The sequence below is a fragment of the Cornus florida genome, unplaced genomic scaffold (genome assembly GCF_030987335.1).
Source record: "Cornus florida cultivar Cherokee Brave unplaced genomic scaffold, ASM3098733v1 CherokeeBrave_3.0.0_Hap2_Chr11, whole genome shotgun sequence".
Taxonomy (NCBI): Eukaryota; Viridiplantae; Streptophyta; class Magnoliopsida; order Cornales; family Cornaceae; genus Cornus; species Cornus florida.
In genome coordinates, this window is record NW_026775581.1 from 137,728,206 (window position 1) to 137,742,550 (window position 14,345).

General features: G+C 37.7%; 1 protein-coding gene and 1 pseudogene across 1 annotated transcript; both read right to left on the reverse strand.

Moving 5' to 3' along the window:
* Window positions 1-752: 752 nt before the first annotated feature.
* On the reverse strand, window positions 753-5,052 carry LOC132282242 (putative pentatricopeptide repeat-containing protein At3g01580; annotated as a pseudogene).
* On the reverse strand, window positions 1,546-2,598 carry LOC132282241 (pentatricopeptide repeat-containing protein DOT4, chloroplastic-like). The gene has a single exon (XM_059783850.1). The coding sequence runs from the start codon at window positions 2,596-2,598 to the stop codon at window positions 1,546-1,548; it is 1,053 nt and encodes a 350-aa protein (XP_059639833.1).
* Window positions 5,053-14,345: the final 9,293 nt, after the last annotated feature.

Below are 14,345 nucleotides of genomic sequence, written 5' to 3' on the forward strand. Positions count from 1 at the left end.
AAACAAGTATTTTCTCTTTATATTTTTGTAAGCAAGTATTTTGTGCATATTTTACTATTTTTAACCTTTTATATATATATTAGAGTAGGTCTCATGTCGAACTTGTTGAAACGAGAAGATAAAAAAGTGCAACCCGGAGCACTTTTGTTTCCTTATTTGAAAATTTGCTTTTCAAAATTTATAGGGTTAATTATTTCATTGTAATTAAGGAAGTGGGTTTTTATGCCGCTATTTTAGAGTGCTGGCTGATATGGTAGTATAAAAATCTTTGTTTCCTGTATATATGGGTGGAGATTTGTTTGGGTAAGGAGAGAAGAGATTTAGAGGATAAACTATATTAAATTTTGTGTTGTGTTTATTGTGTGATCAATTATGCGATAACGAATAAAAGGTAAATTTGTGTTATTGATAATGTGATAGTGAATGAAAGGAGGATTTAATTTCCCCACAACTAAACAAACATCAAAGTTAGTTAAAGAGAGTTAATATACCTAACAAAATAATGTCATTGACAAATCTCAATGCTTCTTGCTGTTTTATTTATTTATTTATTATTATTGTTTTAAATTTATTCAACAAATCTCCATTCCAATTATTACACTAGGTAAATTTGCAAACACAACTAAATGCACAATGCGTGCCACCAATTCAACTTGGTTCAGACAAACAAAGAAAAAAGTGTTTTACCATTTCTAATCTAAATAACAAACATACATAGCATATAATTAGTTCAACTTGGATTCACAAGAAAATCAAGAAGCCTGCTAATCAATCCTTCTCATTCATAAGTGGGCAAATATTATTACAATTTGAAATCTGTCGACTATGAAGACCATCCTTAGATCACTCTAATTTTTAAAGTTTGATGAGGCTACTTTCCAAGTTGAGTAGCTTTGGCAACATGTCATCGGAATTCCTTTGGCTTCCCCTACTTTTTATCTGTAAAATAAGAATCTGGTATCTTCAATCAGTATCACGATTCAATCTTCGAGCTGAGATTTGAGTGTTACATCTTCTATTGAAAAAGAAACAGAACCCTTTACATCTATGTATGTCGTCACAACTAAAATAAACTGATATCTCACCAGTAGTCTGCACAAGAACAAACTCCATCCTCAAAATGGTGAAAGCGATGCATGTCCCTTACAATGATTACTCGATTCACAATCTTTGAGATGTACTTATGGCGTTGTGACAGTCACCACAAATCCTTAGATTCTTTGTGATTCGAATAGTAGTCCCCGGACTAGTATTGATGATTCCAAATGCAATGGCCAGCCTCTCAAAGTGATAGGCAAGTGCCACTTCTTTTGCTTCATCTTCAATATCATGAAGCACAAAGTCTGTCAAGGGGACATAACCCAAGTGTCTCATTGGAGCAGCCAACTCATCAAGAAGAGAGTAAAGCTACTCTGACTGAGGATTTGACCTGTCTCCTACTCCAAATTTATGAACCAGATTATCAAACTCTATCAAACTAAATCCCTGAAATTTATTGGAGCCTCTCTGAGCCATCATCTTCCTGATCTTCTCAACTTCATTCCATCATCTTCCTGATTTAGTAGCATAGATGTTAGAAAGTAGAACATGATAGCCAGCATGAAAGGGGTCCAGCTGAAAAATGCGATCTGCAATCCTCTCTGCTAAATCTAGATTCCCATAAATTCGGCAAGCACCAAGCAAAGATCCCCATATACTAGCATCAGGTTCTACTGGCATAGTTTCTATGAGTTCTTGTTCTTCTGAAAGTTGTCCTGCGCGGCCAAGAAGATCCACCATGCATGTATAGTTACTTAGTTTTGGTGTAACTCCAAATTCCTCTCTCATCAAGTGAAAATACCTCTTGCCTTCTTCTAATAACCTCGAATGGCTGCAAGCTGAGAGAATACAATTGAATGTTATATGTTTTGGCCTTACCCCATCTTTCACCATTTGATTGAAAAGATCAATTGCCTGCCTGCCATGACCATGAATTCCATAGCTTGCAATCATCTCACTCCAGCAAACAACATCTTTTCCTTGTGTTTCATCAAATGAAGTACGCGCCAAACCCAAATTCCCACAGTTTCCATAAATATCCATATTAGAAGTTGCAACCAAGATATCGGACTCAAAACCAGTTTTAATTACATAATTATGCAACCATTGTCCTTTCCTCAGAGCTCCTAGATTACGACATGCTAAAAGAACACCCAGAATACTTACCCTATTGGGTTTTACTCCCGAACCATGCATGAGATCAAAGAACTCCAACGTCTCTGTACTATAACCATTGTGAGCATACCCTGAAAGCATTGATGTCCAAGAAACCAAATCTCTGACTGCCATTTTATCGAACACAAGCCGGGCAGCTTCTATGTCACCACATTTTGCATACATATCAACCAAAGCAGCCTCAACGAAAAGGTCATTACTACACCCACAACACACTAAATGCTGGTGAATGAGTTTACCCATCTGCATATCAGATAATCCTGCATAAGATTTTAGTGCAAAAGGAAAAGCAAATTTGTCTGGTCTTCGACCATTTTCCATCATCATTCTGTACAGTTCTAATGATCTGCAAAATCGGCCTTCATTGGCATATGCCCTTATCATAATATTCCAAAAATAGTTACATGGATTTGGCATACATTCAAATAAAATACTGGCAATATCAATGCGGTTAAATGAAATGTACAAAATGGCCACTTTGGTTTGTAAATGTGTGTCATGTTGGAGACCAAAAGAAAAGGTCTTGGCATGGGCTCTCTTGAGACAACCGAGGCTAGTGCATTTTTGCAAGAAGGAATAGATGGAGAAAGCAATTTCATGGATGGGTTTGTTGGAGATATATTCCAGCGAATTTGGAGAGGGAGTTATGGAGGTGCAGAGGTAGTTGAAGTTTGAAAAGCGGTTATGAAGTGCAAGGCCTGTGTTGAAGGGTAAAATAGGATTTAAGAGGGCTCTCATTCAAATATACCTACATATAACTTTGGGATCACTTGTGAGAAATATAAGATGGAAATGAGATATATGTTTCTGCTGCTTCTTTTGAGATAATTAAAGTTCTAATTTTTGCTGCATCATCCCATTTTCCGTCAACAGCATAAATGTTTGATAACAGACTGTAATATCCTGCATGATTAGGATGTAACTGAAAAAGCTTACTTGCAGCTAGCTCTCCCATTTTGACGTTCTGGTGAATCTAAATGCGCCAAGCAGAGCTCCCCAAACATGGGGCCCAGCTGGTACTGGCATCTGTTCAATAATGCTCATGGCTTTATCCAGCTCTCCAGTGTGGCCTAGCAGATCAACAACCATAATCCCATAATGCTTTGAATCTGGACTCAGTTGATATTCATGCACCATCAGATCAAATAACTCAATCCCTTCACTAACCAAACCTGCATGGCTACAAGCAGATAAAACAGAAAGGAATTTAACATTTTTAGGCCTAACTGCTGAAATATTGACCATGCGATCAAACAATTGCAGTGCTTCCTCTCCTCCCCATAAATTCCATAACCTGCAATCATTGAGCTCCAAATGACAGTATCTCTATCAGAAGTTCTTTCAAAAACCTTGACAGCATCAACTAACCTACCACATTTAGAGTATAGTTCTATGAGTGAAGCCCCGATGAAGGCATTATTGTAGTTGAAGCCACACGTAACCATGTAACCAAGAAGGTAAAAAGCTTGCTGAAGAATTCCTAATTCTGAACAAGCGGTGAGAATCTTTGTCATAGCAATAGAGTAGGGTTGAATTTCATTGGATAGCATTTCCCCGAATAATCCCATTGCCATGTATGCCATTCCATTTTGAACATATCCACCTAACAAAGCAATCCAAGAAACTACATCTTTCCTGGGCATCCGATTGAAGAGATCACTGGCTCCTTTAGGGGCAGAGCACTTCATGTACATTTTAATTAAAGCTGTAGAAACCAATACATCCATCTCAAACCCTTTCTGAGCAGCAAGTTCATGGATCTTCTTACCTTCTTCTAAGTTACAAGTCAATTCACATGCTCTTAGAACATTAATAGTTGTAACTGAATTGAGTTCAAATCCTAAATCAATCATCTCGTTGAAAATTTCTATTGCTTCAGTGGCAGCCCCATTATGAGCAGAACAAGCAATCATAGAACTCCACGAAATCACATCTTTCTCCCCATTTTCTTAAATAAATTAGTTGCAGCATTAACAGAACCCGTCTTTGTATAAAATTTAACAAAGCATTAACCAAAGACAAACCAGTACCAAACCCCCTCCCAATCGAAAATCCATGGACACTACTTCCAGCCTTTCTATCCAATAGTTGAGTGCAAGCGGAAACAACACTAACAAGTATTACTGGGTCGGGACTAATGCGCTCAACCATCACCATTCTGGTGAAAAATGCAAGCGCTTATTCAGGATCACCATTCTGCTCATACCCACTAACCATTGTCGCCCACAAAACAATGTCCGGCCTAGAAAACTCAAAATCTTCGAAAACATGCCAAGCATCGTCCATCAGTTTACATTTGGTAAACAATTCAATCAGAGCCGACCCAACAAACATGGTTGAATCAATCGTGTAATTCTTATTGACAAACCCATGAATCATGTTGCCAAACTCAAGCCCCTTAAACCCAACACACGCCTTGACAGCAATGGGTATAGTAAAATTGTAGGGTTTTTCAGCAGATACCATATTAGAAAAGAGAATCATAGTTTCTGCTCTTGAGTATGGAGTTTCAGATATGTACAGTGCGGTGAGGCGTTTCATCGAACAACTTGCATGCACTACCGAGAGGTGTGTACTTGCAGTAGCCTCGTTGAGTTTGGTGGCAATGGAAGTGTTTTGGATGAGGCCTTGACGATTTGAGAATGCAATTGGGGGAATGATTTGCCATTTCTACATGCCTCAAATAAATTCGTAAAAAGTTCCCTCTTTTTCATATAGAAAGCTCCAAAGCACACTCACGCTGACCAAATCTATAACCCTTTATGTGTCTTGATAACTCACGTGGGCTACGACAAAGAGGATTGCTGTGGGGTCATCCATGTCAGCTTTTGGGTCCATCTAAATTGGTGACATGGCAGTTCCATTTGTGCTGATGTGGATGGTTCTTGTCACATTTATGAATCAAGTGACCGACTGCAGCAAGAAAGTACAAAGATGACGCAATTCGCAGTTGGTAACCATATTAGCAACCGATTTTCTTTTTACAAAGCTGCCCTTAAGCCATGCTACATTGCTACCCTATTATTATTATTATTATTATTAGGGTAAAGTACAAAAAACTCCCTTCAACTATTGGCCATATGCAACTAACCCCACTGATCTACTAATTTGACATATAACCCCCTTGAACTAATCAATTTGGTGCAATTAACCCCCTCCGGTGATAAGCCGGTTGACTTTGGCCGTGAAGACGCACGTGATGGGTCACGTGACAAACCAAATTTCTTTAAATGACCATACAACCCTTTACCTTTATACCCAAAACCACTTAAAACACTCAAACACGCCCTTATACTAAATATACACTGTTCATCGTCAATAAAACAGACGATACCATCACCACCGTCCCGTCCGTCCCCACAACTACACCTTCGAGGATGAAGATGGCCGGCGAGACAGATTCGGCTGTGAGGATGGAAATGACCGGCGAGATAGATCTGGGTCTTGGACTTGGATTTGCAGCGCGGCAAGCTTGAGGATGTTGATGGCAGTGAAAAGCCGGTGAGAACAGATCCGGCTATGGTGGATCGAGCTCGCGCGGATCTGGAGGAGACAAGAAAAGAGCTGTGAGAATAGATCTGGCGGCTGTGTGATGAGCTCTTGGTCGGCGCGGAGCCGATGAAGGCAGGTCGTGTAGACGGATGACTCTTGGCTGTGAGGTGCACAAGCTTGGACTCCGATAACCGCAAATATCACAACTCAGAATTCGCTTCAGAGGATAAGGGTTTATTTTCCTCAATTTATTCGCACTCTCTCTCTCCTCTCCTCTTTCTCTCTCTATATCGTTTCTGTAATTCTATATACATATATATGCACAAACTGATGGTCGTATAATTCTGTTTGTCTCTGTTTGTATGCTTTGGTCGATCGGGAGGAATAGTGATTCCTCCGATGGGGGGCTGGACGGCGATGGTGACTCTGGCGAGGAATGGACCGGCAGTGAAGTGGCGGCAGCGGCGAAATGCAGCGGTGAGATCGGCGGGCTGGATCAGCGGTGGCTCGGCCGTGGATAACTCGGCGGCGCTCAGATGAAGCGACGGCTGCAGGGATAAAGCTCGGATGATGGAGAGGACCGATGAGCAAGGTGGGCTGAACGGCGATGGGCTGGTTCGGCCATGGTTGACTCGCGGCGATGGGCTGGTTGCGGCTGAACGGCGATGAGCTGGTTGCGACTTCGGCTGTGAGCTTGCGGATGAAGAGACGGCAATGGGGACGAGCTTGAATGGTGGGCTGAACGGTGATGGGCTGGTTCGGCCATGGTTGACTCACGGTGATGGCCTGATTTTTTTTTTTTTTTTTTTTTTTTTTTCAGAATTTATTTTTTTAGCTGGTGGTTGCTAAATGTTTTTGAAACGACGTGGCTTTATACATGGGTAAAATTGTCTTTTACTATTTTCGTTTACACCAATTGGCCGGAGATGTCACATTGGGGGTCAATTGCACCAAATTCAATAGTTTAAGGGGGCAAATTGTAGTTCAGGGGGGTTAATTGCATATGGCCAATAGTTGAAGGGGGGTTTTTTGCACTTTACCCTTATTATTATTATTATTTTACATTTTAAGCATATAATTTATTAAATTATACGAAATGACCCTATAATTTATTTATTTATTTCAAAAAATCCTTCTAATTCTTTATTTTTTCCCTTCTTACTCTTCTTCCATTTTTTTTTTTTTTTTTAAAAGAAAATTGCATTTCCTTTCTTCAAACAAATCCCAATTTTTCTTTTCTTTCAAAAGTTTTTCCATATTTTTTCTTTTATTAAAAAATAATTATTTTATAGTGCGTTCGTGACCATGGAGTGAAAGATAAAAGTAATGTGAAGCCAGAAGTGAATAGATATCAGCCCCAATAATATTTGAACACGTTAAGAAAAATATTATCCTTCCAATACCGTCACATCATTTTAAAACACATTAAGAATATTTTATTTTATTTTTAAGATAAACTGGATTAAACTACCTAAAGTATGAACTGATTGCAATAAATCCCCTGAAGTAAGTAAAAACCTTCAAACTATCATTTTGTTGCAAACCGTTATGTAACCGTGAAGTTGCCGTTGACTAAAAATGAAATTACAATTTAGCCCTCTCCCCGTTGTTCGTTCTTTGGGGTTTTGTGAGACAATAGCGTCCTTCAACAAACATCAGTGAGATTGGGCAACCTTTAAGATACCCAATTCCGGCGAGCTTACATACGAACAGAGAGCTTCGCAAACTGTATGCTTCATTGGCAACGGCGACCAAACCTAAGAACTCCATACCATCACCAGTGACCAAATTGAAGCTTCAAAGAAAAGACCAAGTAACCCAATAATTTTGAGATTCTCTAATTCGAATGAGATATATATATATATATATATATATATATATATATAAGTAAGCTATTGGAAAGCCACAAGGAAGCAGTTTGCTCTCAAATTTAGGAAGATAAGTACCAATCCAAGAAAAAAACTATAACTAGAGAAGGGTCCAACTCTTCGCCTGTGATCTCCGGCGAATTCACCTCGTAACAGTCCGGTATTAACAGACCCACGTCGAGGCTCCATTAACAAACCCAGTTCGGCGAGCTTCATTAACCTTGGCTGGAGAATCTCGATCGTTTTCAGTTCGGTCAGTGTCTAAGGAAATAGAAAGAACAGAACAGAGAGGAGAACTCCAAAATCTTCATCAACGAAGAGTTCCATAGAAGTTCAACAAGTGACCATTAATTCCGGCGAATCTCAAGCTGCACTTAAGTTCTATTTCAGTCCGGCGAAGCCCAAAGAACAACATCTTAGTCCAGCGAGGTTCAGTGAAAAAACAGTTACTTCACGACCTGCATCCGAGCTTCGATAAACTGACAACAGGCTTCACGACCTACTTGGCTTCTCGGTGGCAACTATTTTGAACGATTCCCTTATTTATTGGCAACCTTTCTCTTGCGGATTTGGAAGATTTTTTAGGTTTCTAATTACCGTCACTGTCGTCGTCGCCGGAGAGTTGAGGGGTGGTTTTTGTTTGTGGGTTATTGGATTGCATTTAGCAGGCAAAAACCTTCGGCGATGGCCGAATTTGAGTCTCTGTCGTTGGTCCGTGCCGGAGCTCGACGATCCAACACGTCTTCGGTGAGGATCGGCTCAGCTTGTTGGAGAATTTTAGGCTAGTGTTTTATCTCTTAGTTGTGTCCTAAGGGCTAATTTTGTCCTTTTAAAAATTTAGAATAATTTCATTGACAACCCTCAGGTTTGGTCAAATAATTATCATTCACATTACAAATGTTTGCTCCGTTTTTCACTCACACCCCAAAAGTTAGTTGACAGGTATGTCAGACCACTTTTTATATATAAAAAGACATTCTTACCATTTGACTTTAGTTTAACCTACTAAATTGTTTCTTTAATGATTCAAATGACATGTTTACCCTCATTTGACTTTAATTTGACTAATTAAATTATTTCTTTAAGTATTCAAATGACATGTTTAGCCTTACTTTTTTTATTGAAATCAACTAACCTTCTTTAATTATAATTTTTTTAGGAGTAATTCCTTTGTAATTACTTGTCGATTAGAACCATATAAATGTGAAAAAATGTAGGTAAATTTAAGAGTGATATTTTGAAAAATATTTTTAACATGTAATTACAAATTTTATTTTTGAATGTGTAATTGCCAATTTTTTTTTTTAATCTATAACACGTATGTTTTCAAGGGCAATATAAAACGTGGAAATTAAGCCGTGTTTGTAACAATGGGATATCATGTAAAATATTATTCTATCATCATATTTACTGAAAACAAATATATATATATATATATATATTATCCTATCATCGTGAAATTGTCTCATCTAAGTATCTAATAATGCACTATTCTTTCCTCATATATATATATATATATATATATATATTTATATTTATATTTCACATGTTTGATCTAAATTGATAAATATTACATATATATATTTATAGGGTAAAATGGTATAAAATTATAATTTATTTCCAATTATTATAATTTTTTTAAATTCTAGTTTATTCCAAACTCAAATATGAAATCCTCGACTCCAATCCAATTTCTTTTCTAATTCTAAATCCAAATCCCAAACAATTTGGTTCCAAACAGAGAGCACGGGATAAGATAACATTATGGAGAGTCTCTAAGAGACTGACTCGGTGCGTCGACTCGGGAGTGGCAAACAGAGAAATGGGTGTTTTGATGGATCGGTGATTGAGCATAAGGTGGTGATTTGGAGGTGTGAAGCTCTTCCGGAGCTCCGTTGAAGTATATGCAAATTTAATTTATAATGTAGACAATATATTATAATGCGGAAAAAAAAAAAAAAAAAAAAATTTACTCTCAACCTTGAAAATCCTGGAATGGCCCTCCGTTTGCAAACAAGTCTTTGCCTTCACTTCCACCACCATGGGCTTCGCCACAGCTCAAGGTGGTCGGCTTCGGCTAGGTCGAAGCCTGGAGAAGAGCCGGAAGCTTTTGGACCAAACCGCTATTGTGATGGCCTTTCTTCAGTAGTTGGATTTTACAGGAATTGAGGATGTGTCGGAGATTGTGAATTCTTCTGTCTCTGGTGAAGTGGTCACGATTGGAGAGCTTGTGTGGTGAAGCGAACAATATTAAAAATCAAATATTGGAACGCTGAGATTAGCGTTTGTAGGACTCTGAAATGGGTCAATAGTATATGGAAAAGGCCCGAAATGGACTTGATCGCCGTACGCAGTTGGATGGAAGGTATATGGGTTTGATCGGCGATGTATGTGGATGGACTCTGGAACTAGGGCTTGATGGTACGAAGTTTGGACTCTAGAACTACAAGAACTAGGGTTTCATGATTTTATTAATCTGTGGCTCCTATCTGTAAAGAAGAAAGAGATAGAAGAATTATAAAGAAGAGAGAGACAGAAATGTCTTTAGATAGAGATAGAGGAGAGAGAAATAGCACAGAAGCGTCCTTCAGATAGAGATAGAGGAGAGAGAAATAACGTGTGTGTATTGGCGGTAGGTAGGAGTTTAATTAGGGGTATAATAGTTATTTAGGTTATCTGATATTTTGAAATAAATGTGATTAAAAAATTAGGGGCAAAGTTGTTTTTTCTCATGTTTTTAACAGAGACCGTGACGAAAGAAGGAAAATGGACCTAAGTGATAGTTATTTTCAAAAGATGTTTGAAATTGATATTTGGCCAAATTTGTGGGGGTGTCAGTGAAATTAACCCTAAAATTTTTTGACCCCTCACATGACTTAAGTGCTCTCATTTCTGTTAAATTTATAACGGTGAGTTAACATTTGCAACAAATGGAATAGTTTAGGAGGGTTTTGTGGGAAAGAGAAGAAAGCTCAAGGGGGTTTAATGCACTTTACTCTTATTTTTATAAAAGATAATTTAATAATAATAATAAATGATAATTTATTTTTATGGTATTATAAATAAATACAATCATGTCAATAATAATAATAATAATGAAAAGCACCAATTTAACAAAATAACAAATTTACTCTAATAATTACATATTTTTGTGATTATCAAACTCCAAACATTTACATAGCAGTAAAACATGTAATTATCAAATGTTTGCCAGTAAATCATGTAATTATCAAATGAAAGGGAGGGTTTGATTTGGATTTTACGGTTTTTACTTGCTTCCACCCTTTTTCAACTGGCATAGAATTCTTCCGAGAGTGAGTCTACTCAATCTTTGTGTTTTACACTTTTACTTTACCAAAACTACCGTATTTCACCATGATATATACCATTACCACCACAGCAGCCCTCTGCCACTTCAACCAACCACCCACCACCATCACCACCACCTAAAATCACATCTGATGTTGATATCGAGACAAAGGCGAGAGATGCAACATAAAGGCCTGTTTTGGGTCTTGATTCGAAGGAATCGTCGAAGAAAAGAGAAGGGAAATGGGTTTCTATGGTCGGTGGTATTTTGGGTGCTACACGGATTTGTGAGGAACAAAACGATTTGGGTCTTGATTTAGGTCTTGATTTGTGAGTAACAGAACAAATGGTGAGTAATCAACCATGTTTAGGGTCGAACATAATGATTCTAAATGCGTTTCTAATAAAGATTTTTTTTATTATGAGTAAAAACACATTAAAAAAAAAATTTATCCAATAAAGATTTGAAACGTCTTTTTTTTTTTTTTTTAAAACCCTGGCAAGAAACAAGCCAACTGCCATATGGCATCTACATATAAGAACATCGATCATAGGCATAGGACCAAAATACAATAAACACCAACATGCACAAAACCATCCGGAAACTAACACCTCTTATAGTCAAGATCAGCAGTCTTGACAATCCAAAGAAAATGTGCCATCTATAGAAGGAAAACCACCACTACAAAAGCCTATTCAAAAACACAATCTTTGGCTGCAATAACAAGAATATCAGCAGGAACAAAAATTAATGCAGTATCCTCGAGAATGTGCTAACGGGACAACTTGGCAAGAGCATGGGTGACCTCATTACCATGCCTAAGTATATGGCTAAGTCGAGAATAAGAGAATCGCCGAAGTGCCATGCGAATATCAAACGAGATGGAATAAAGCTCAACCGGCCCACAATCATTGCTATCAACGGCCTGGACCACCAACAAAGAATCGCACTCGAACCAACACTGTTCATAATCGATGCCATGCTTTTGTTTGTAGCCTTTCACAACAAGTTTTGCCTTGTACTTGTCTACTTCTCCCTTCTCATTTAGCTTTATTTTGTAAACCCACTTCACACCAAGTGGTTTCTTGGCTTTTGGAAGCTCGGTCAATTCCCATGTCTTGTTCTTTTTAATTGCATCAATTTCTTGGTCCATAACTTTCTTCCATTTCTCATCTTTTGCGGCTTCTTCAAAATTTATTACATCAGCAAACATCACAAAATTTATCAAGTCATCCCCATCAATTCTTCTTGCTGCTTTATAAATTTGCTGGATGCTTCTTGCTTTTGGAGGAGGAGATTCTTCATCACTTGATGATGATGAACTCGAACTTGGAGAATCTGGTGTGTTTTCAACATGCTGAACATCTTGATCTTCTTCTTTACTTTCCATATCCACAACAGTTGAATTATTTTCTTGAATGGTGTTTTCCCATTTTCATTCTTCTTTTTCATTAAACTTTATATCTCGGCTGATGATTATCTTTTTTAAGGTAAGATTGTACAACTTATATACCTTCGAGCTTTCACTGTAGCCAACAAAAACACACTTTCAGATTTATCATCTAATTTACCTCCCTTCTCATTTGGAATATGGGAGTAAGCAATACTGCCAAAAATTCTTAGATGATTAACACTTGGCTTTAAACCGCTCCAAGCTTCATAAGGAGTCATTCCTTGAACAACTTTTGTTGTACCTCGATTTAGTAAATATACCATACATGATACTGTTTCACCCCAAAAAATCTTTGGCATCCCCTTTGCTGTCAACATACTTCGAGCCAACTCCATGATGGTTCTATTTTTCCTTTCGGCAACTCCATTTTGTTGTGGAGTCTCTCGAACAGTTTTCTGATGTCAAATACCATGCTTGATAAAAAATTTCTTATAACTGATGTACTCACCACCTCGATTAGATCGTATGGTTTTGATCTTGTAGCCACTGTCATTTTCAACAAGGGCTTTGAATGCTTTAAATCTTTCAAATGCTTCACTCTTTTCTTTCAGCAAATAAATCCATGTCTTCCTACTATAATCATCTATAAATGTTAGAAAGTAACCATTACCTCCCATTGACATGGTTCGCATTGGTCCACATAAATCTGTATGTACCAACTTAAGTGGCTTTGAAGCTCTCCACGCCTTTCCAATAGGAAAAGGCTCTCGATGATGCTTTTCTAAAATGCAGGCTTCACAAACTCCTCCTTCTCTGTTGATTCTTGGCAAACCTTTCACCATGTTCTTTTGAAACATGTAGGATAATGAGTTGAAACTTACATGCCCATATCTGTGATGCCATAGCTACGATTCTTCATTTATCATGGCACTAAAACTGACCATCTTCTCATATATAAGCTTCAATGGAAACATTCTATTTTGTGTCATTTGTACCTTTGTAATCAGCCCACCATTTTTGTCTTTAACCACACAAACATAATTGTTGAAGCGTACGTCATTTCCCCTTTGCAGAATCTGTTCAACACTCAAAAGATTGTATTTAAGACCTGGAGCATAATATACATCAGTAATCTTCTGCACTCCCTTCTTGCTTTTGACAAGAATGTCGCATTTTTCTCTGACAAAATGCCTTTTATTATCACCAGTTTTGACTTCACTTTGGATAGATTCATCCAAATTTACAAAGGCATTTTTATCTCCAGTAACGTGATTGCTACAACCACTGTCGATATATCATATATTTTTTGAAACTTCTTCTTGTGTATTGCAAGCCAACATGAAAACTCCTTCTTCCTTTTCTTCCTCCTTGTGCATGAATGTCGAACTGTTGTTTGCTTCATTATCATTCTTTTTAAACCAGCAATCTGCTTGAAAATGCCTCAGTTTTCCACAATTGAAACACTGGAGATGATATGAGTCACCGCAACCTCTACTTTGTCCTCTGCTTCGACCTCGGCCTTGACCTTTATTCATTCCTTTTCCTCTATTAGGAGGAAAATTAGCATTTTCCTTTGACTCAAAAGTTTTTTTTTTCACTATTTCTTCCTCTTTCTCGGCCACCTCGATCACTTCTTGTTCCTCTCCAACCTTCTCTAAAAGAAGTTTGAGCATGAAATGCTTGTTCTAGAGGCGTTGAATCAAAATTCTTTAATCGAAGCTCATGAGATTGAAGTGATCCCATCAAGCTATTTACTGACAAAGCCGACAGATCTTTTGACTCTTCAATTGCTACAACGATGTGTTCGAATTTTCTAGGCATACTTCAGAGGATCTTTTGAACAATTCTTTGATCTTGAATATTTTCTCCATTCACCTTCAATTGGTTAGTGATCGAAAGAATACGATTAAAGTATTATTCTACACTTTTAGAATCTTTCATCTTAATCGTATCGAATTCAGTTCGAAGAGCTTGCAATCTCACCACTTTAACTTTATCTTCACCCTTATAAGTAGCCTGTAACATATCCCACACTTGCTTTGCTAAAATGGTTGTCGAGATTTTTTCA